We start from the raw sequence: 20,284 nt of genomic DNA, 5'->3' as shown, positions 1-20,284 counted from the left end.
CGAGGCAAACAGCGTGAATACCTCCCTTATCTTCTGCCATATTGTTCCTTTCTTCTTCACAAAATATTCTACTTCACAAAATGGCCAACCAGACGGGACGTAACTCAGGCGGTGTGTGGAGATGACCATCGAGGTAGAAGTATGCGTGCTGACGACGAGACAGCGCAAGACCGCCTTTCGCAGGTCGCGGATCACTTAAGCGGTGCAAAGCAGGCTGGAAAGTCGGCACTGCTTCAGAAGCATCCTGATGATGTACGTCAATCCCCCTCGACCAAGCACATCATCCTTCCGACGCTTGTGCAGTACATGAAGTGGCAAATCGTTCGGCCTCGATGCAAACGGAGAGCGTTCTACATACATTCATGCCTGGATGACATTGTATCCTAACATCATCCTCCAGATCGTCGTCACAGCCGCACTCCGCACACCCATCACCAAAGGCGGCAAAGGCGGCTTCAAAGACACTGCCGCCGCCGACCTACTTCACGGCGCCTTCAAAGCGCTCATCCAACGCTCCGGTATCGACCCCTCCCTCGTCGAAGACATCGCCGTCGGCGCCGTCCTCGCTCCCGGCGGCGGCGCCACAGAATTCCGCGCCGCGGCCCTCGCCGCCGGCTTCCCCTGTCACAACCTCCGTCAAGTCGCTGAACAGACAATGCTCCAGCGGTCTCCAAGCCTGCGTGGACATTGCCAATGCAATCAAGAGCGGCATGATCGAGGTTGGCATTGGTGCGGGCGCCGAGAGTATGAGCACGCAATACGGTCCTCAGGCTGTTACTGAATTCAGCGAGTTGCTTGAGGAGCACAAGACCGCTGCTGAGTGCAAGGTGCCCATGGGCGTGCTGAGCGAGAAAATGGCGAAGGAGAAGGGCATTCCCAGGTCAGCTCAGGATGCATTTGCCGCAGCTTCTTTCCAGAAGGCGGTGGAAGCGCAGAAGAAGGGCTTGTTTGACGAGGAAATCGCGCCTTTGACGGTCAAGTGGACGGACCCCAAGACGGACGAGGAGAAGACCATCACAGTGAGCAAAGATGATGGCGTACGACAGGGTATCACGGCGGAGAGTTTGGGCAAGATCAAGCCTGCTTTCTCCAAAGACGGGTCGATCCACGCGGGCAACGCATCGCAGATTTCGGACGGCGCAGCAGCTGTTCTGCTCATGAAGCGCAGCACTGCGCAACGCCTTGGACAGAAAGTCATCGGCAAGTTCGTTCAGGCGTCCGTCGTCGGCGTGCCGCCGCTACTCATGGGTATCGGCCCAGCCGCTGCTATCCCCGTCGTTCTCCAGAAGACTGGCTTGAACAAGGATGAGGTAGACATCTATGAGATCAACGAGGCGTTCGCGAGCCAATGCCTATACTGCATTAACGAGCTCGGCTTGGACCAGGCGAAGATCAACCCCAAGGGTGGAGCTATTGCTTTTGGACATCCACTCGGTGTCACTGGTGCGAGGCAGGTTAGCACTTTGTTCACGGAGTTGAAGCGGACCGGCAAGCAGATTGGTGTCACGAGCATGTGCATAGGGACTGGTATGGGTATGGCTGCTGTGTGGGTCGCGGAATAAGCTATGTACAATCATAACATCATGTACGACTACGAACCTGTGTCTCAGTCCACAGCGCGTTTCCCATGTTTTTGGTAAATTTCTGACATGCTGTTCGTCTGTTCCTGACAGCACGCCGGTCCAGCGCCGAGGCGGCTTTCGAGCCGCCGCAAATTGGTGGCGGCGCCCTCGCTACCGGAACCTTATGTGCAGGCCACGCGGCATTGCCGTCTCAGCTCAGCCAAATTGTCGGATCACACATGGCTTCGCTTCGGTGCAAGCCATATGCGACCAGTCCTACGCATAGTGCCTTTTGTTCTGCCCCTTTTCTTATGGTGAGGGCGTACCGTACGCCAGGCACAGCTCATATAAGACCATTCAAAAGCATACAAGCCATCGATAAACGTGTGTGCAATGATGTGACCGTCCGTTCTCTCGAAGTCATGTTTAGGCGCGTTGAATTTGTCATTCAAACGCCAGAGGCAGTCAGGCAAAGCCTGTCTGTTGAAGCACGGATGTGAAGGCTGATTGAAAAGCACATTTGAGGTGCAACCCAATGCCTCGACACCGCCTCCCGGAACTTTCTCATTGTTACACGAGAACATCCGGTGGAAGCTACCCAGTCCATGGCTCATTCGCATCGTCATTCACAAGCATAATCTCCATCTTCATCATCCGCCACCTCAATCGCATCACCCTTACTTACAATATCCTCTCTCATCAAGCACCTTAGTTTAATGAGCCCGGTGACTCCACACCGCCTGTTTCCAGACCCGCAACGAACAAAAAAAAAGCTATGCAAAAACATACAACAGCGGGTATTCGCTGATGGTCATCCATGCAACTACTATCGGTGCTATACAAAAGTTCCTCTGCCACCTTTCCATGGAAAAATACCTTCTCGTGAATCTTCAGCCAATCTATACAATGCAATGAAAGAAGAGGACTGACAGAACAGCCTATCAACCGGCACCCGTAACCTGCGCTCTGACGTATATGTGCAATCAAAGGCGCGGCATCTTCAGTGTGCTTACCTTTCTCTCAAAGTTGAGCAACTGTGCCTGGTCTTTCTTCAAGTTTGTGATGATCATCTTGACCGAATACGAGTAGAGCTCGTGAATCGCCCTCTGCGTAAGCCCATATGCCCTTTCTGCCCCCTTGATATCCACCTTCTCGTTGTCGATCTTGATCTGGTGCGCCTCTCTCTGAGTCTTGTTCCACTTCCTCGTGCTAGCCTTCTGCGTTGCCTTCAGCGTGCGTAGCTCCGCTCTGTGTGCGCGCAGCTCTTTACCCTGTTGAGCTAGCTTCGTGGACAATGTCTTCTGCTTCTTTTTCTGCTCGTCGGCATACGAGGCGGGTGCCTTGCCCTTGCCTTTGGATCCCTTGCCTGCCTTGGCTCCTTTCTGCGCTTGTTGCTCTGCGTTCTTGCGCTCGCGGAACATCTTTTCGTAATTCGCGAGAGCGGACTTGACCTCCTTGTGTGCTAGGTCGATGCTGTCCTTAGTCCATTTTTTGGCCCATTCATCTATTTCGGCAAATCGGTCTTCAAGGAAAGTGTCCCACATCGACGCCAGATTCTGGACATTTGGAGCGCCAGTGATCTGTGCCGCGTTGCTGAGTTCTTTCTTCACGTTCTTGTTGATTGATATCATCTTCCTGTGAACTGTTGGTGAGCTTAGGTAGCTAAATACCCCGAAAGCCTGTGTAAATCAGCGGGCGTGCACAATGAAGGAGTAGGCTCGACGTACCGTCCGGATTGCGCTGAGATATTCGCTAGAAGGTCGTGCACCCTTCGAGGCATCTAGGTATGCGTCCTCGAACTTCTTAGCCGCCATAGGATGATGGATAGTCCAGAGCTGCTTTTTGTATCCATTAATCTCGTTTTCGAGCAGTACGAAGTCTGAGGGATTCACTGTGCTTCCGAGGGCTTCGAAAACTAAATCGTTGAGGGTCAGGCGCTCCTGAGCGCCTTTTTTCTTAATTTGCTCGGCATAGTAATGCGGCTTATTGGTCCTGCCTTGAATTATGGCCGTCGTACTTTTTTTGTCCCACTCCTTGTAGAAGAAGGTCTCCAGCTTTGGATCTCGCTTTATCGCCCAATCGCGAAAAAGACCTATAGTTTGGAGCTTTTAGAGTTAGCTAGGCGATTACAACTTGGGATCTTCCTTACCTCGATTATGTGTTCGGTTGCATAGTTACCTCCGTACGTCTCGGTCGACAGAATAGACGGGAAACTCTTCACTACCGTGCTTCCGACCTTAGTATTCTGGAAGCGGAGTATCTCCTTCGTGTTCGAGGCGCGGGACGCAGAGTAAAAATCTGAGCTTTCGGGGTACGGCAATGCTTTCAAGCCCTTTGGTGTGCGAACTCGCTTCGTGAGAGTGTGCTTTCGTAAACTGGATGCGGGTTGCTCGACGGTGACGATGAAATGATTCGGTTTTCCGGCGTCTTTGTCGACACAGTCAATGTAAATGCCACATAGATCAGTTGCTGTGTCTAGATAAGGGACTTCGAGCTTCGGAAAGATGACGGCAGAGGGCTTGGGCTTTGGTTTCGTTCCTGGCTTAGGTTTCGTTCCTGACTTAGGCTTCGTTCCTGACTTAGGCTTCGTTCCTGACTTAGGCTTCGTTCCTGACTTAGGCTTCGTTCCTGACTTAGGCTTCGTTCCTGACTTAGATTTTGGTAAAGGACGTCGCGATCCGCCTCTAGATCCGCCTCTAGATCCCCTGGGAACGCGGGCCTCGAGGATGAATTCAGCCTCTCCATCCTGGGAGCCACTCAGTCCGACAGCACCGTTGATCCCCGCACTTGGGCATATTTAGCATTATTTGTATACTTGACATTGTCTGTACGTACTGTTGCACCGCAACACTCAAGGCCTGCGTAAGAACGAATAAGATTCCAAAGAAGAGAAAAGACTTGCGCAGCAAGTATAAATGCATGGTGCCTAGATGAAGGACCAGTGACGACTGAGGGTTCAATGATAGTGAGGAAGGCTCGAAAGTAAAAATGAATGACTAGAGAAGAAAGCGATGTAGCATGAGGAAACACGGTTGGGCGGAACACATAACTTATAAGGACGTGGTATACTCATTCATTTCGTTCACTGTTGTCAGACGGACGACAGCTGCATCATGGTCTTCACAGCGTGCTCCGACCTTTTCCTACGCCTATTGGCGTTATTTTCATCTGCATGTCTGTCATCGATCTTTTGACATTTGGCTTTCATCATATCCATCTCATAGTTCACTCCAAGCAATGTGCGGACAGAATTCAATACATCTAGAAAAGACGCTTGGAAAATGATTCATTTCACAGATCACAATGAATTACAAGTTCACGGAGTGCGATTTCGATCGAACGGCTGCAGGCGTACGGCATGTCCGGTGGCAATGCAACGTCCAACTGTGAGAGGCACACTCGCGAACACTTACGAGCACTTTGGCGCAGAATGCTTCGGGTTTCCTGCCAGCGGGCGGCACAGTTACGAATCACCAGATCGTGTCCGTTGGCCTTTTCACCCCTGGCCTTGGCGACGCTGTGGGGGCTACAATCACGGAAGGCACTCCCCTAGACTGAGTGGGGTCAAGTCTTGTCATAAATTCTATGCATGCTCGTAGCCTTTGATTGATAAGTTATCCAAGTATATGTCGCTGCGGAGGTGCATTCTCCGTCCATCTGAGCGCTTTTCGCTAGTCGGGCTGACGTGACACGTTGAGACCCGTGCCGTCGGGTATATTAAACCAAGCTGACCCCAACGTCTGAACAGAACTACGCCACATACTCTTCACCCTCTTCATTAAATCTCCTGGGAACGAGAGACTACGCCTGGCCATTAGCGCATTGTAGTTCCCAAAGTTCGTACCGAAATGCTTGGAAATAAAAGGCATACTCATAATGATATAGGTACAATGCCCGACCAAGATTGCGTCTTTCTTCGAGAGCAGCTATCGCGCTTCCCCGGAAGCAAGCTTGGTTTCATGATATACCGCCTGACCTACAAAGATGATGAGGAATGGACACGCTTCATGGCATACTTTAAGAGTCGCACGCACAAGAACCTTGAGGAATCTGGCGACGAAGATCTCATACCACACATCTCTTGGGATGTCCATGAGGACCCAGCAATGGAAGGCGCGCCGTCATCGCAAGTTCGCGCGTAAGCACTCTTTCGACTATCTGAGTGCATGCTAATGCTGACGATTAGGCACTTTCGCGAGCGGGTGGAGAGCCTTACAACTGTAAGACGTTTCGGAGACCAGTTACGTGAGATCAAAGGTCTTAATCAGTGGAGCTGGGGAATTCCACGGAACATTGCTTGTTTAGCAATTGGCCAGAATTGCGTTGACAGGAGTATCCAAGATGCGGAGTCAGATGACGCAACAGCTTGGGAGAAGGCGTTTATGATGTTGGTGTCTATCGAAGAAGAAGAGGATTGGACACATGTCGCATTGTCTTCGGTTTTTCCACGAGTGTACTCTTTGCTTGAGGGGCCGGGCTGGGATGTGATCGGTAGGGAGGGTGTTTTCAATAGCTAGTTGCTATGAATTCTAGAGATTTTTAACGCTCTTGCTGTTTGGCATCGATGATCTTTTCTACGTGCGGCAGTGCCTTCCCCGAGGGCGGCGGCGTGTGTTCAGAACGACATACGAGGGGCTGCGACCCAGGGACTCAAGAGCTTCGTCGAATATATATGTCCGTATACCTTTCAAACAAGGACACAAAAGCGACTCATAACGACAAACCTCAATCTTGGATTCTTGCTCGTGAACATCCAGTAAACTCGCAAGGTCTAAGCAGAGCGAAATATCTAGTGCAATGAGCTGTAAACCCGTACGTTTAAGTTTCGAGCCCATGAAATGGCAGGCTCTAAGCAAGTAGCAAGCCCAACGTATGATTTGATATAACTTCGCGCAAATGGAGCATGAAACCTAATTGTACACAGAGCTCTTTGAACGCGCACAGAGATCAAGGGAAAAACTCTGCCTTTATTGGTAGGGTCTCTCGCGCGTTGAGAACAAGGTTGGCTATCAGCTTGCTAGCATATAAACGTTAGTAAGTACCGTATGACTATGTACCTTTGGTAACTTACTCCATGACGAATGTCTAAACATCATTTCGATAATGTATAGCCGATGTCCAAGCTAACCACAAATAGAGGATTCCACCAACGGTTCCGATTTAGAGCCTCAGTCACTATGGGGAAAGCAGAAACATAAAGCTATGCTAACTTTGTCACCCTACAAAGCATCGAGTGGGCAGGGTAACAAAGCGAATGTAGTGAGATGGAAACTAGAATAAGTTCAAGTCATTCCATCGTGATCAATACATTGCTCAAGAAACATCTCTTTAAAAAAGTCGTCAATGATCTCAATTTCTCGAATGTTTGAATCGTTTCGTTAACTCAATCTGATCCTGTGTGCAAATACAGCTCAGCCTTCAGTGGGATATCCAGGGTCGTGAATCCGCCCGTACCAATTCATTTACCGCATCGCGTTTACTTGTTGAGTCAGCTAAAGCATGAAGCCCTTGATACAACCCGCCCGCAAGGGCCAATCGAAATGTGTCTCGATGGCTTATTTAAACATCACCAGTCGAGAGCCAACGAACCCGATCTGTAAACATGTTAGTGCGTTGTACGGAAGGGCTCAATAGAAGCCCTCACCCCTCGGAAGGACGACAGGGCGTGGAATTGGTTTTGCTCCTCGCGTTTGACGGCCTAATCGTCCGGAGTAGCAAAGTTTACGTTCTAGTAGCACGATTCAGGACACTTGCGGGTAGCTGGCTTAACACATGTATTAGTGAAAGAGGCATTTCCATGCTCAACGGTGGGTTATTCACATGACGACCGCAGGCCGAATTAAAATATTATACAAAGCTTGGTCGTAATCGAAGCCGTGACCTGTATCATCTGTCACAATTACCTTCTTGAACTCACGAGTAAGAACAGTGTTCCACTTCCATTTATTAACAGATTCGATAGCTTCGCGGAGACGCACATACTACATGCCACGGACGTAAAGAAACGCTGCAGTAAGAAATCAGTCGATTAGTGTCTAATAGCAGTGCTAATCATCGCGCGATTCGATAATGCAGATCCTCCCCATTCAGGCTACGATAACAAATGATCCTCCGACCGGAGCATCTTTGTAGACTTGCCCAGGCGACGCACCGACCACATACATACCAGGCGACGTTATCTGTCGGCCATCGCACAGTCCCTTCGTCACAAAGGATGGACAGCTAAGCGAATAGCCAAGACAGCCCTAGAAACTGTGCAATCTGGCCGAAGGATCACTCGTTGTAATGATAAGGGATTGGGAAACACCTAGGCCCAGGCCGTTATAGATCGAGCTGGTTCCATAAGCACAGTTTGACGTAGTGGGCGAGCAAGAATCTCAGCGTGATATTAATCCACCCGTCCGTCGTGGGGATGTTTGGACAATAAAGCACCTCCTCGAGCCACAAGACTTCCTCGCTGCCGGCCGATCCCGAGGTCAAGCGCTCCTCAAGAGTCTGCGTGTTGATCAAGATTCAGCTGAACGTAGGATGCGGAAGTTCATTGAGTGCTTTCCTATCGATGATGCAACGATACGCGAGTGATATTCGATCCCGTCGTGCATCTTCTGGTAGTCCGGATGGTTCTTCAGAGAGCCTAACACTACGGCCGTGAATGTCGCAAGCACCGAGCAAACATCCAAGACAGAGTGTGCTATGTTTTCGCTTCGAGAGAGAAGGCAGAGGGTCAGACTTCTTAGACAAATAGATTGAGAAAGAGCAAGCGCCCTAGCATGAGGCCCTCGCAGGTACACACAGAAGGGGATGGATCGTCCCGTCAACGAGTCAACAGTCAAGAACATCGCTAGACTGAAAAAAAGACGATATCGTCAATCAGACATAGAATCTAATATTAACAAGTAGGGGGAATCTATACAACCTCCAGTCGTCAAGCGCCCGACTCGCACAGCGAGACCATCTATGCACGAGCAAAGGCTAAGCCGCATACATCCACTATTCCGCCCAAGCTCTTTTCTACTCTCATATGTACGAAGGAAACAGGCATCGAAGTCGTCAGACCTCCTACCCATTCCCCGGTCCGCCTCCAAAGAAAAACCCGTCAAAAAGATCCAACCCATTCCCATCACTCCAATCATGCGTCCCATCTCCGAATCCCATCCCGAATCCCAGATCCTGCAGCGGCCCCGCCGCATCGGTGACATTAGGGTTGCTGCTCGACCCCTGCACCGGGAACGAATCGAGGAAGTCGAGATCGTTGAAGGTGCCCAGATCTGGATACGTGGACGTAATGTTCTGCGCGAACGCATTGTACGGAAGTTGATTCGTAAGTTGGTAGGGCGAGGTCATGTTGGGGTTGGGTGCGTGAGACATCAGTGGGGAGATTGTGGTTGTTGTAGATGTGGGTGTGTAGGATTGTTGGTGTTGGTTTTGGGGAGAGGCGAGGTTTTGGTGGGGAAAAGAGTATGCTTCTTGCTGTTGCTGCTGGTGATGATGCGAGCGCATCTGTGGGGATATCTTGAGGTCGGTGGTGAACGATTGCATTTGCTGATGTTCCTGTTTCACGTGTTGAGGTGGCGGTGGGGGGCGCATACTACCCACTTGGTTTGATATGCGGCTGAAAGAACGTTTATCCGTTTCGTCTTCCGAGAATAGGTCTTTGAGATTCATGTCGAAGCGGGGTATGGGCCGGCGCGCTTGCTGGAAGTACCCTGTTGATTGATAGCCTGGGATTTCAGTGTCTGTATCCGACGCAGGTGGATATGCTGTGCCCGGCGATTGAGACGATCGTTTGTGATGCGGTGGTCGCAGTGCTTGCGGCCCAAAACCTGTGGTCGACATGCACATCTGGATAGTCGCTTTACTCATGCGGTCGAAAGCGTCACGGCATGCTTCTGCAGGTGGGCACTTTTCGATCAGGTCGCCAAGCACGGATGTCGCGGCTAGAACGGTAAAGTCGACATCATCAAGAGACTGTTGAGTGTAGATCATCAGTACAAGTTGTGATGCAAGCAGGTGCCACAGCATCGGGGCGCAGACTTACTAAGAGACTGCGTACAGCAGGTGAGTGCCAAACAGCGTACAGGAATGATATCCCTGAACAAGTTAGCTCCTGTAATGCAAGGGTAGTGATAAGACTTGCCGGCCATGAATAGGTGATGTGTGGCCAGAAACGTGTAGTTGACTAAGCGCACGCGATGTAACTGTCGATACAGCTTGAGCACCTTCTGTCCGGCTTCCGCGACCTTCAAGAAGACAAGTTCTTCGTCTTCTCTCTCGTCGAGACTGATTACCGACGGGCTTCCCACCTCACTGTTGGCGCTGCCAAGCTCACCTGCGAGCCCCATTGGAACCACTAGACTTTGCCGATACAGCATAATGATCGCCTGCCAGTAGTTGAGTTCCAAGAAGAGCGGAGAAAACTGCACGCCAGCGTCCTGTTGGGTTGGCGCCGAGTCTTTCCATTCTAGGAGGCGCCTATCGATATCCACACGCCACCTTCGAAACGAATTAAAGTTGGCCAAGAATGGCGATGGGAGCTTCGTGTGCATGTATTGATTGCCCTCGTTCGTCCCGTTCGCCCTTGCTTGTTGGGCCTGTCGATGTTGTAACACTTGGAGTATCTCTGACTGGAGCAACCTGAGCCGGAAATAGTGATACGCCACGACTTTGTAGCTGGGCCTTCGCATATGCTCGGGTGGATCTAAGAAACCCTCCTTGGTGATGTAGCGATCATCGAGCATCGATGGGAATTCCGTTGTAACAACCTGGTCGGTAATCCCGAAGGGTCGTCCAACGCATGTACTGACCAGTCTGTCGAAAGAATATACACACCACCAGAGTCTTCGTCGGAGATCACGAACCCACTCTCTGCGGCCACGCTCCCTGGCATCAATCTTTCCAGCTGTTGCACCCGCGGTCGCATCCTCTTCCTCTTTCACTTCCGGTTTCCCGGGGGCTTGGTCTTCCGACCCAAAACCGTCAATCCCTACCCCGTCTTCGTAATGTAACCCAAGATCGACACCCAACCGAACGGCAACTCCGACGATATACCATAGACCTGGGGCAACAGGGCGCAACAGCGCGAACCCCGCAAGAAGTAATACGGCCTGCAATTCTTCCAAGCCTCCACCAAAGCCATCGGGTCGGTCTGCGGCCGGTGTACTGCCAAGGAAATTTTCCAAGTGCGTTATTGCTGAGGCGTGGTACTCCTCGGGTTGGTGCTGGTAGCCTGCAAGTCGCCGCTTCTTGTTTGACGAAGGCGACATCGGTTTAGATTTGGTCGGTGCACCGTCGGATACGGGTGAATCGCCAGAGTCCGAACTGCCCATAATAATGCCGGCTCCGATGGCAAACACAATATTGAGCATGTATGACTCGCGTGATGTCCTTTGCCCCCCGCCAGATGAGTACACTCGCTCAAAAAGTTCCATGAATTCGCCTCGGTGCAAGATCGGAATCTGCGGGTTTGCATGTTCAAAGTAGAGATCCACCAAACGAGCACCGAGTTCGCGTTCGGGGAAGGGAGCTTGCTGGAATGTCGGTTTGGTGTGCAGACCAAAGAAGCTGTCTCGCATGGAGGTACCGCCATCTGCTACGTTCGTGGTCAATTGTTTACTGCCTCTTTGACTTCCTCGCTCAGATGACGATCCCGAAACCGAGCTTTTCACGGCCGCGAACACGACCCTGGCAAAGGATATGCCGGATGTTGATCCCAAGAAGCGGGGATCGCTTGCGCCCTGCACCGACACCATGCCAATATTTGACACCAGCTTGGTGAGCTTCTCGCGATCATTGCGATCCTGTTCCTCCTTGGTGAGACCAGTTGGTGTGATTGGTACTCCATTGTGTTGTTGCGGTGGGCCGGTGGCCGATGGTGGTCTCGACGCAGAGCCATCGGCGGGCTGGAAGCTCGGATTGAACTGTTCAGCGGCAGCGAATGCGACGGAGTTGTCCTGCAGTAGTGATTCCAGGTACGCGACTCGTGTCTCCAGGTAGTAGACATAACTGGGACAAATTAGCCTGTGGGGGCTGGAGATGGCATGGCAGCGTGTTGGCCCGCGGAAAGGCATGTGGCCAATTCCAGCGCAAATACCAAGTGAGGCTTGCGACGCACCTTCGAGGGATCTCGCGTTTGGTGATGGGATCGTAGCCCACGCATTTCTGGCTTGCCTTGTCGCAAGAGGCACAGGACGGCAGGCGCTGGTCGCAGCGGTTCTTCCTCAGGCGACACCTGCACACGGCCCACGTAAGCGGAACGTTCTATATCACACATTGTCACAGACCGAGAGCCGGCGCATTTGAGGATGTGAGGGCACAGACCTGTTGCAGGCAGAGACGTTCCGGAAGGACGAAGCTGACGACGCGGCCTGGGCAGGCGAGGGCGGCTTCACGGTCGCAGCTGCTTCGTGGGGAGAGGCGGCGTCGGCATCATGAGAAGACTCATCGTGCGCGCGCTTGAGGCCCGTCATCAGGGCGCATCGCAGGGCTCGCGGGCGCTACTCCAAAGATCGCGGTCGGCGGGAGCTCAGGTAGTCCAGCCCCGCACCGGACATGCGCTCTCAAGGCTGGAGGAGTAAGCGACGATGACGGGGGTGCGAACGCGCGGCGTGGAGGAGCAGGACGCGGGATGATTCCATCTGCGCAGCGACGAGGAGAAGGCAGTGTGGGGAGGAGGCTAGTGGATGGCTGCATCTCTTATCAGCGACTGTGCTTGTCCACGGCGGAGGGGCGGAAACCAACCGAGGCACCCCATCTACTCGTACATCCACTCAGCGCTCGACGCTGGCCATGTGACCTCGAGCGCCGTGTCCTCTCCAAAAGCAAAGACACGGCTTGTTCGACGCAGCCGTGCCCAGCCCGCCCCAAAGTCGAGTCTGTCTGCCTCCATCGCATGCTCAAGTGACACCGTCCATGTACGAATGCACAACTTAGCTACCTGTTCGCCCTATGTCTCGTGCGCGAACCGGACGATGACATCCCTGACTCGGACCGTGGCTCCCTGCAACCCAGCACACCGATCAGACAGGAGCCGAAACTATGGAACGGCACTTTGGCCCTCTCTACTCGCGAAATAAGCGAAGACATGCTCCAAACGGCTGCGGGATTTACCCATCCTGGACCAGCCTACATCCTACATCGCCTCGAAAGCCTCACTTCGCGTTTTTGACCTGTCCGTGGCCCTTCGTCTCACCGCGACTTTCTGTCAGAAACGGCTGCGAGTCAGTTGCTCTCCGCGGCACTGTTTCCCCAGCCTGTCACAGGACCCTGAAGTGAGTTCGAGAGGAAGCTCGGATGAGATAATAATATAAAGGAGGTAATGCATTGCGCTGAAGTTATCTAAAAACAGAACTGGACTGAACCAAACTGCCCTGGGTATTGTGAGATCCTTCTATTGCATGCCAACGCCGAGCTTGCTTCGAGGAGCAGCCGATTTTTGTGTATCTTCGCCTGAAAACCCTCTAGTAAATGCTGTCCCGCAGATTTCCGCCCTGGTCCATTCCCTGTGCTACAAAATTGCCGCCTGTAAGAAAACGCCGGGCCTAGAGGCCTATTCCTTCTAGATAAAAGTGAACTATGTGTCTATGGTGCTGGTATTAATATTCGGTACTTGATAATGGAAAGCAGTAAACGCCGATGCTAAAAGCGCGGGATGTGAATAGTTGTCGTCATGTGTAGTCGTGTGTGGTTACTTGGGAAGCCGTACGCCAGCCTCTCCGTCCAGTGCGAGGGTGAGAACGGAATCGGTGTCTGAACCAGCTTCTTCGTCTTCGGTGATCTTGCGCTTCTCTTGCATTGCAAATCCAGGTGCCCAGCCGATGATGGCAACACCTGCGATGGTCCACCATGCCAAACCCGACATGCCGATCTGCACACCGACCGAGTCGACGGCGCCTGAGACCGTAGGACCAAAGCCCCTCATGACGCTTGCAGAAGCAGCTGCAGCACCGTTCAGGGTACCGAGCACCTTCCTGGATGGGGATGCGTTGGCCAGCATGATGGCCAGGGACGGGTAGGAGAGTGCTTGAGCCGTCACTTTCCACACAAGGAGCAACACGATGCCGGGAATGCGCAAACTCTTCGGTAAGAGCGCGAGGTAGGGTGCCATGATGTAGAGAAATGGGTAAAGTGCGATGGTCAGCCAGAATGTCCGTAGGTTCCCAAGCTTCTTGCTAATCCAAGGGAAAATGACGAGCTGGGCGAACATCTGCAGGACACCTTGGATACTGAGAATAAGGCCATTTGTCTGAGTCGACAAGTGGAAACCACCAGTGAAGTAGAACGGTAGGTTGCGGTCCTCTCCTCTTGATTCGTCTCTGGACATGAGGATCGGGAGGAGCTGCTCCAACGATATCGTGTGACTTCAGAAGCTGTCAGTCGACGTTTCCGCCAATCGGAGAATCACTTACAATGCGAGTATGCCGTAGCACACAATGTTCAAGCATGTTTGCATCGTAAACGCATCGCGGACAGTTGGCGCTCGTACAACTTCCTTCTCCAACGAAAATAGGGGCGGCTCAGAAATGGATGATCGCGAGCTGCACAAGGTCGGTGAGGTGGTATTGCTCCTGTACGCCGCTGCGTCGTCACCTCCCAACATGGCGCTCATCTCGTCCAAAGGTGCATCCTTGTCGCTCAAGGGCTCGTATGCGGGTTGTCCCCACACTTTGCGGAGAATCCACTGGCCAAGTTCGGTACCGCGGTCATGGTCGTATTTGCGATCCTCGTGTGTTTCCTCAAGAAAAAGGAAACCCACGCTAAGTCCAAACGCAACTACTGCTGTGCAAACAAGGTTCGGAAGCAGATACGGAAACGTCTCGAAAACGGTGCCCTGGAACCAGGCAGGGAGAGACAGCGCGGGGCGGGCGAGAATTCCGCCGAGCGACGCGCCGACGATGGTGCTACAAAAGAGCGGTCAGTGTTGGGTTCACATTTCATCCAGGGGAACAATTACCCAAGGCACCAAACAGAGGGCATGATCGAATACGCGCGCGCTGTGCAAAGGAGTCAGCGCACCATCTCAGATCGCCGAGGCAATAAACTTACGCTGGTGCTTCTCCACAGTTACCAATTCCGCAACGGTAGTCTGAAGAACGCCGATGTTCCTGCGTCCGCGTTAGCGAGCGCTACTGCATTTCGGTCCCACGAATGACCTCACCCATTGAGCGCTCCACCCAGTGCGCGCGCAAACAGAGCAACGGGCAGCGATTGTGCGAAGCCGAACAGCAGCATGCTCAGGCCGGTTCCGAACAGCCCGCCGAGGAGAACCTTTTTGCGCCCGATCCGATCGCTGAGCCGTCCCCAGAAAATGCCACTCATGCACTCCATGAATGCGAAGGCCGAAGTGATCATGCCGACATACATCGAAACCTTGCTCTCATCGTCCGTAATCTTGAAGTCTTTGACCATGTAGTACGCATACGGGAAGATTGACATGAATGCAATTGGTTCGCATATCCGGCAAAGTGCTATCGTCTGTTAGAATTGAGAGTAGCTGCACAAGTTACTCTGGACTTGCCGAGTATGGCCAATTGTCTGTAGGGAAATGGTGTCTTGTCTGATGGGTAGGTAGAGACCCCGCCATGGCGAGCCATTGTGCCTGTGTAGACGCTGTGCGGCGAGGGAGGAGGTGAGGTGGTAGCGTGACGGTAGGGCTAAGGGTAGATGTCAAGCTGTTGCAGAGGCCAGCAATACATATGCAATGTGTCAGGCGACAACACTAGTGCTTTGGGTGTTAAGAAGGGGGTCAGTGTGTTATAGAGGTGGGCGTCAGAAGTTATATACGAGAAGTGGAAGATTTCAGTGGCGCCCTGTGAGCGGGTAGACCGCTGCTAAAGACAAGGATGATAGCGGCGGGGAGGAAACGGGGAAGCAGGCGGTGATTGTTGTGGAAGTGGATACGTCGTAATGGGCGGATAGAGACAGCGGGAGGACCAGCACATATAATCCAGGGCGGAGCCACGTCTTGGACAAAGCATGGTCATAATCGTGTCGGTACGGCGCCAGGAAAGCTGTGCTGGCGCTCGACCAGTGTCCAATACCCTCGTACATCACTTTGTGCCTCCAAGCCAACGGAATGCGCGCCTGTGTGCCCGAGATGAGGGCAAGACTGGGCTTGCTGCCCCTGAACGTGGGCCAGGGCCATGGAAGCTTCTCAGCACACAGGACCACAGCCGGCATGAGCGGAACCAAGGCTTTGGAGGTGCTAGAGGCAACCGAGTAAGGTGGACCAGGGTAGCAAGTGTATGAGCGTTGAGCGACGAGGAGTGGCATGACAGAATTTCGCGAAGAGAAGATCACCACGCACGTCCCGGCAAAGCATGTGGGCTTGGACTAGCCAAAACCCGCGGAAGCGGACAGATTCCTAGGCTGCAGCAGGCCCATCAGCGCACCACGCATCATGCAAGGGTACCCTGCCGCTACCTGACAAAGACTGAACGTCGTGCCGACCGCCTCTGGCCGCTCTGAAGCCGCAACCGGAGACGGAAGCTATTTCAGCTTCCCCGGGGGCAAACATGGAATTCCCACGGTCCGACGCCCTTTATTCGCTCCTCGACTAGACAGTCGGCGGCGTTGCAGCTTGTTCAGGGGCAACAAGCTCTGCGCAGGATCATAGAAATCTTTGACAGCGAGCGAGTCAGAGCGCGGAGCATCGGCTTATTGTTTTAAAAACATGCCCCGCGAATCAGTGCTGGTTCATGCTGCCTCCTTGGGTGGTGACTGAAGTGGGAGCGTGGCAGCATACCGTACAAAATGGCGGTGTATCGTGACAGGTCGACTCGACGACTGTGCCCGACGACGGCTGGCGGCAAGAGAACAGCGGATTATGCATCGTGATGCGACAGATGACGATGGAGAATAGCATCGCCGGTCTGCGACGCGAGTCGCGCTCCTGTCAGCCAACGTGGGAGGATTCAGAACCTCTCGTGTCGTCTCCGCACCCAGCTTCGCGCCGTAATTTGCTGGTTCTGGGTCTACCATCTTATCCACGCACGCGGTCAGCTTCATCCGCAGCGACTCTGGCCTGTCGCGTTGTTGTCATGGTCACCAAGGCGAACAAGGCTACGGCTATGGCCATGCCCGCTGTGCCGTCATCTTTCACCACGACTCCTTGATACGGCCCACGATAGCATCAGCTGACGGCTGCGTGTTGGCCTGGTCCGGGGCTGCTCGACGGCGAGACTGAAAGCTTGCTGCTCGTCATCGTGGGGCTCGGAAGTTGTTCCGTCGCGTGTCGCAAGACAGTCGCAAGCAGCTCTCGAGGAGAGTTTGCGCGGCGAGGCGGCTAGAAGGGGTAAGCATAACGGCTGTTTCGCTGCGAGTGGAGCCGGCAGTGCGGCGGTGTGGACGTAAGGCTGGCTCTTGCAAGGCAGGGCCGGGGTTGCTTGCAGGGCCACGCGAGATTGACACGATGTACAGGGGTAGCGGCTTAGCGTCGAAGAATGTGAGACGGCCAGTGTTCTTAGCGGCTTCTGGGCTCGAAACCGCGACGCCAGGCTGGTGGTCCTCGCGGTGTGATTGCTGCCAGAATCCTCCGATGGGCGCAGCGCTAATAATGACGCTGCCTCGACTGTTGGTCGCGCCTCGTGGAAGGGCAAACACGGCCGACGCCTGGCAGGAAACGGACGCTGGCCAGGCGTTTCACCGCCCTCTGCAGCGCTTGCGACACGCCGAAGCAGACTGCCGCCGCGTCCCGAGGTTTCGACGGTGGCAGGTGACCTCCCACAGACCCGAGTCGGCGGGCCCCATTCCGAGTCAACGGCTCTGTGTGGATTCTGTGAACGTCACCCCCAGGAGGTCCAGGGCTCCAGGGCTCTCCATACGCCACGTGACTCACACCCTGCCACTGCCCAGACGTCGCAAGACCATCCAAAATTTTAAGCGCTGGCGGTCAGGTTGGATCTTGCTGCTCCGGTGTGCGTTTCATCTTGACCATTCGCACCCGCGCACGTCGAGCCCGCGCAGTTACACGGCGTGTGTTGCGCGCAAGCGGACCATTTCAACTGGCGCTGCGACCAATTTCGAGCGGCCCATCCGCCCGGCTCGCTGTTGCAAGTCTCAATAGTGCTCTCAACCGGGGCGCAGAACCTCGCCTGCATGCCTGCATCTCTCAGATGCACCGCCTTTTTTTTCTGCGCTGCAGCGATTCGCGCCCGACATGGCACAGCAGATCTTCGAGCATGTTGGCAGATTGCCTCATCTAGTTCCTGCAGCCACGGCGCAGGGAGCCTGCTGCGACGGGAGCCCAACATGGAAGCGGCCGGTAAACGGGCGTCGTCCCTGGTATCGGGCGCTGCGCATTGATTCGATTATCGTGACATAGCTGGCAGAGGCATTCTGCAAGTGACCAAGTGACCAGAAACCAGGCTGCGACGACAGGGCGCCTTCTTCATCGCACCGGTGAGACGGCCATCTTCTCCACGGGCGCGCTGCCACGTCGTCGAGCTAGCGAGGCGGCCTGTACGGGGGCAGACGCCCGGGAACGGATGCCCGACAATGGTGAGCGCGTGAGCCCTGAATAGATCTCACGTACGGGGAGATTTCGACAAGTCGGCAGCGACATGGAGATGCGGGTGGATTACGAGTGGCCGAAGCAAGCGCCAAGCGACGATCTGCAGCTAATGCGCTCGGGGATAGGCGCACCTCATCCCACACCTCTCTCACCGCTAGCATCTCTCGACATCTCGCTGGCAACATGCCTCTACCCGCATCGTCACCAGCGCTCATCTCCTTCCGGCGGCAGCACCTGCTTGTCGAGTTGTGAGTCGTAACGTTGGCTCTCTGCACTGGCGCCTAACAGTGCACAGCTCCAGTCTGCGACATGCCCAACTCGACGGCGTCTTCGTGAGCATCACGCCAGGTGACCCCTCCTTGTGGGTTGGCGTCATCTTTGTGCGAAAAGGTACTTGATATCTGCCGAAACAGTCATCACCATTGTCGCTGTCTTCGCCATCCAACCTGCCGGCAAATGTTCACCATGCACAGGGCCCTATGCTCCCGCAGTGCTGCGTTTCCAGATCTCATTCCCACCCAACTATCCGTCTTTGCCTCCCCTCGTGACCTTCTCAACCGATGTCTTCCACCCGCTGCTCACGCCACTCACCACGTACACGTACACCACGGGATCTTCGGACACGGATACCGTGAGTGCAACCGATGAAGAACGACTGCCTCCGGGTGGCTTCAGTCTCCGACACGGCTTCCCGCAGTGGTTCGGACGGGCACGGCGGTCCGCAGCAAGCTCCCGCAATGTAAGCGGGTCGGGCCTAGGTACACCCGTCCAGAGTTACACGCCTGTACAGTCAGACGGTAGAGACGGTACACCAGCCCCGCTGGATCTGACTGGTATTGCTTCGAAACCTGTGTCTATTGTTGGCGTACTAGACTACATTCGTAGCACGTTCAGTGATGAGCACGTACTTGACTCCGTCGCCTTAGAAGCAGCAGCAAACCCCAGCGCGTACCATGCTTGGCGCGCGTATCGCGCATCTGCGCTGCAGACTCAGCAATCGTCGCCTACGTCAACAACGGCAGAGTCTCAAGCAAGCTTTCAAGGTCGGGCAACGGAAGGTTCTACCCTTGTCAGGAATCGCCGCCCAGGAGAGTGGAATTGGGAGGGCGTATGGGAGGAACGTGTGAGGAAAGCCGTCAAAGCCAGCCTTTCGGAGCCGGTCCTCTTTGGTGGATCAGCAGGCGAAGATATTGTACGTTAATCTTTCCCCCGCATGACGGGAAAACAGCACTGACTTGTTGGCAGATCCGCTTCCGCAACGGTGAGGAAGAGTCTGCGGCAAGGATGCAGAAGGAGCTAGAGATATTCGTCTCAAGAACTGCGGAGATATAGGGTACTGTGAAAGGTGTTTTGATTGTCAATTGCAGCATGATACCCCCAAAAGGCACGCGGTATGAGTGCAGGCACAAGTACCATTTGCAAGAGACCGAGGGCATGAGTGGGTTGGTCATGTTAGAACGGGCAGGCACGTTGGGTTCCAAGTAACTGCCCACTTTCGATCTCTCCGTCGTAGTTCCCTCATGAACGTCGGCACACGTTGATAATCTCACTTGGTCTCCTCATCATGCCTTTCTTTGCTGTCTAACATGTTCAATACTCCATTGCTGCTCAACATTGTCATCTCTATTCCGGCGGCGTGTTTTTCTAGACAGCGGTACCTGCAGATATTACGACACGGTGTTTTCAACGACTACAAAGAACATCAATAGGTCGACGAGCCCAGGCTCACTCCGACCGCACAGCTGCGGGGTGTCCCGCTCGATATCCTAGCAGCCTGGCATGGGCGCGAGTGAAGCAGTCTTATAGTTAGTTGTTTGTTCGAATCCGCCAGGCAACGTGTGAAGGCATGGCGTCAACACAACCAGTTGTTGTTCTGCCACCAGCCGCCAATCCCAACCTTTTTCCCTCTCCACTACACATCCGAAAGAAACCGCGCAGAGTATCGCGCAGAGCGACCTTGTATCGACGCATCATTCGTAAGTCACCCCAGCAGCTGCGGCACGAAGACACGTACGGTCCCCTAGACGACATCATCACCGAGATCTCGACCGATATCTAGGCGTTACCGTCCGAATGGAACCTTGGACCTGCGCTCCACAAGTTGGTGAAGCCACTCGAAGATTTTCTCGACGGGCAGAACACACTGAAAGCAGCGTCAACTTGTACCGTCAGTACCGTCACGCCGCTTCCCGTCAGCCGCATCCCCAGCCATCAA

At 53.8% G+C, this 20,284-nt stretch overlaps 6 protein-coding genes across 6 annotated transcripts; 3 read left to right on the top strand and 3 right to left on the bottom strand.

Moving 5' to 3' along the window:
* Positions 1 to 80: 80 nt before the first annotated feature.
* Positions 81 to 1,562, top strand: POT1 (3-ketoacyl-CoA thiolase with broad chain length specificity; the record flags this gene model as incomplete). Its single annotated transcript, XM_056209061.1, has 4 exons — positions 81 to 111; positions 164 to 252; positions 401 to 666; positions 707 to 1,562. The coding sequence occupies 4 exons, from the start codon at positions 81 to 83 to the stop codon at positions 1,560 to 1,562; spliced, it is 1,242 nt and encodes a 413-aa protein (XP_056075883.1).
* A 941-nt stretch (positions 1,563 to 2,503) lies between these two features.
* Positions 2,504 to 4,307, bottom strand: N0V89_000236 (uncharacterized protein; the record flags this gene model as incomplete). Its single annotated transcript, XM_056209060.1, has 5 exons — positions 2,504 to 2,521; positions 2,576 to 3,241; positions 3,290 to 3,667; positions 3,712 to 4,212; positions 4,233 to 4,307. 5 exons carry the CDS (start codon positions 4,305 to 4,307, stop codon positions 2,504 to 2,506), a joined length of 1,638 nt encoding a protein of 545 aa, XP_056075882.1.
* Positions 4,308 to 5,452: 1,145 nt separating this feature from the next.
* N0V89_000235 (uncharacterized protein) lies at positions 5,453 to 6,079 on the top strand (the record flags this gene model as incomplete). The annotated part of the gene is made up of 3 exons (XM_056209059.1): positions 5,453 to 5,700; positions 5,749 to 5,782; positions 5,879 to 6,079. 3 exons carry the CDS (start codon positions 5,453 to 5,455, stop codon positions 6,077 to 6,079), a joined length of 483 nt encoding a protein of 160 aa, XP_056075881.1.
* Positions 6,080 to 8,621: 2,542 nt separating this feature from the next.
* Positions 8,622 to 12,028, bottom strand: N0V89_000234 (uncharacterized protein; the record flags this gene model as incomplete). The annotated part of the gene is made up of 5 exons (XM_056209058.1): positions 8,622 to 9,530; positions 9,601 to 9,653; positions 9,700 to 11,564; positions 11,674 to 11,790; positions 11,880 to 12,028. The coding sequence occupies 5 exons, from the start codon at positions 12,026 to 12,028 to the stop codon at positions 8,622 to 8,624; spliced, it is 3,093 nt and encodes a 1,030-aa protein (XP_056075880.1).
* Positions 12,029 to 13,245: 1,217 nt separating this feature from the next.
* N0V89_000233 (uncharacterized protein) lies at positions 13,246 to 14,993 on the bottom strand (the record flags this gene model as incomplete). Its single annotated transcript, XM_056209057.1, has 5 exons — positions 13,246 to 13,918; positions 13,967 to 14,458; positions 14,512 to 14,551; positions 14,604 to 14,662; positions 14,716 to 14,993. 5 exons carry the CDS (start codon positions 14,991 to 14,993, stop codon positions 13,246 to 13,248), a joined length of 1,542 nt encoding a protein of 513 aa, XP_056075879.1.
* Positions 14,994 to 18,252: 3,259 nt separating this feature from the next.
* On the top strand, positions 18,253 to 19,401 carry N0V89_000232 (uncharacterized protein; the record flags this gene model as incomplete). Its single annotated transcript, XM_056209056.1, has 4 exons — positions 18,253 to 18,317; positions 18,365 to 18,459; positions 18,543 to 19,261; positions 19,315 to 19,401. 4 exons carry the CDS (start codon positions 18,253 to 18,255, stop codon positions 19,399 to 19,401), a joined length of 966 nt encoding a protein of 321 aa, XP_056075878.1.
* Between the last annotated feature and the right edge of the window lie 883 nt (positions 19,402 to 20,284).

The sequence above is a fragment of the Didymosphaeria variabile genome, assembly GCF_027946475.1.
Source record: "Didymosphaeria variabile strain IMI 356815 chromosome Unknown scaffold_1, whole genome shotgun sequence".
NCBI classification, from domain to species: Eukaryota; Fungi; Ascomycota; class Dothideomycetes; order Pleosporales; family Didymosphaeriaceae; genus Didymosphaeria; species Didymosphaeria variabile.
The sequence above is the reverse complement of the archived record's forward strand: the minus strand, read 5'-3'. Positions and strand labels throughout refer to the sequence as shown.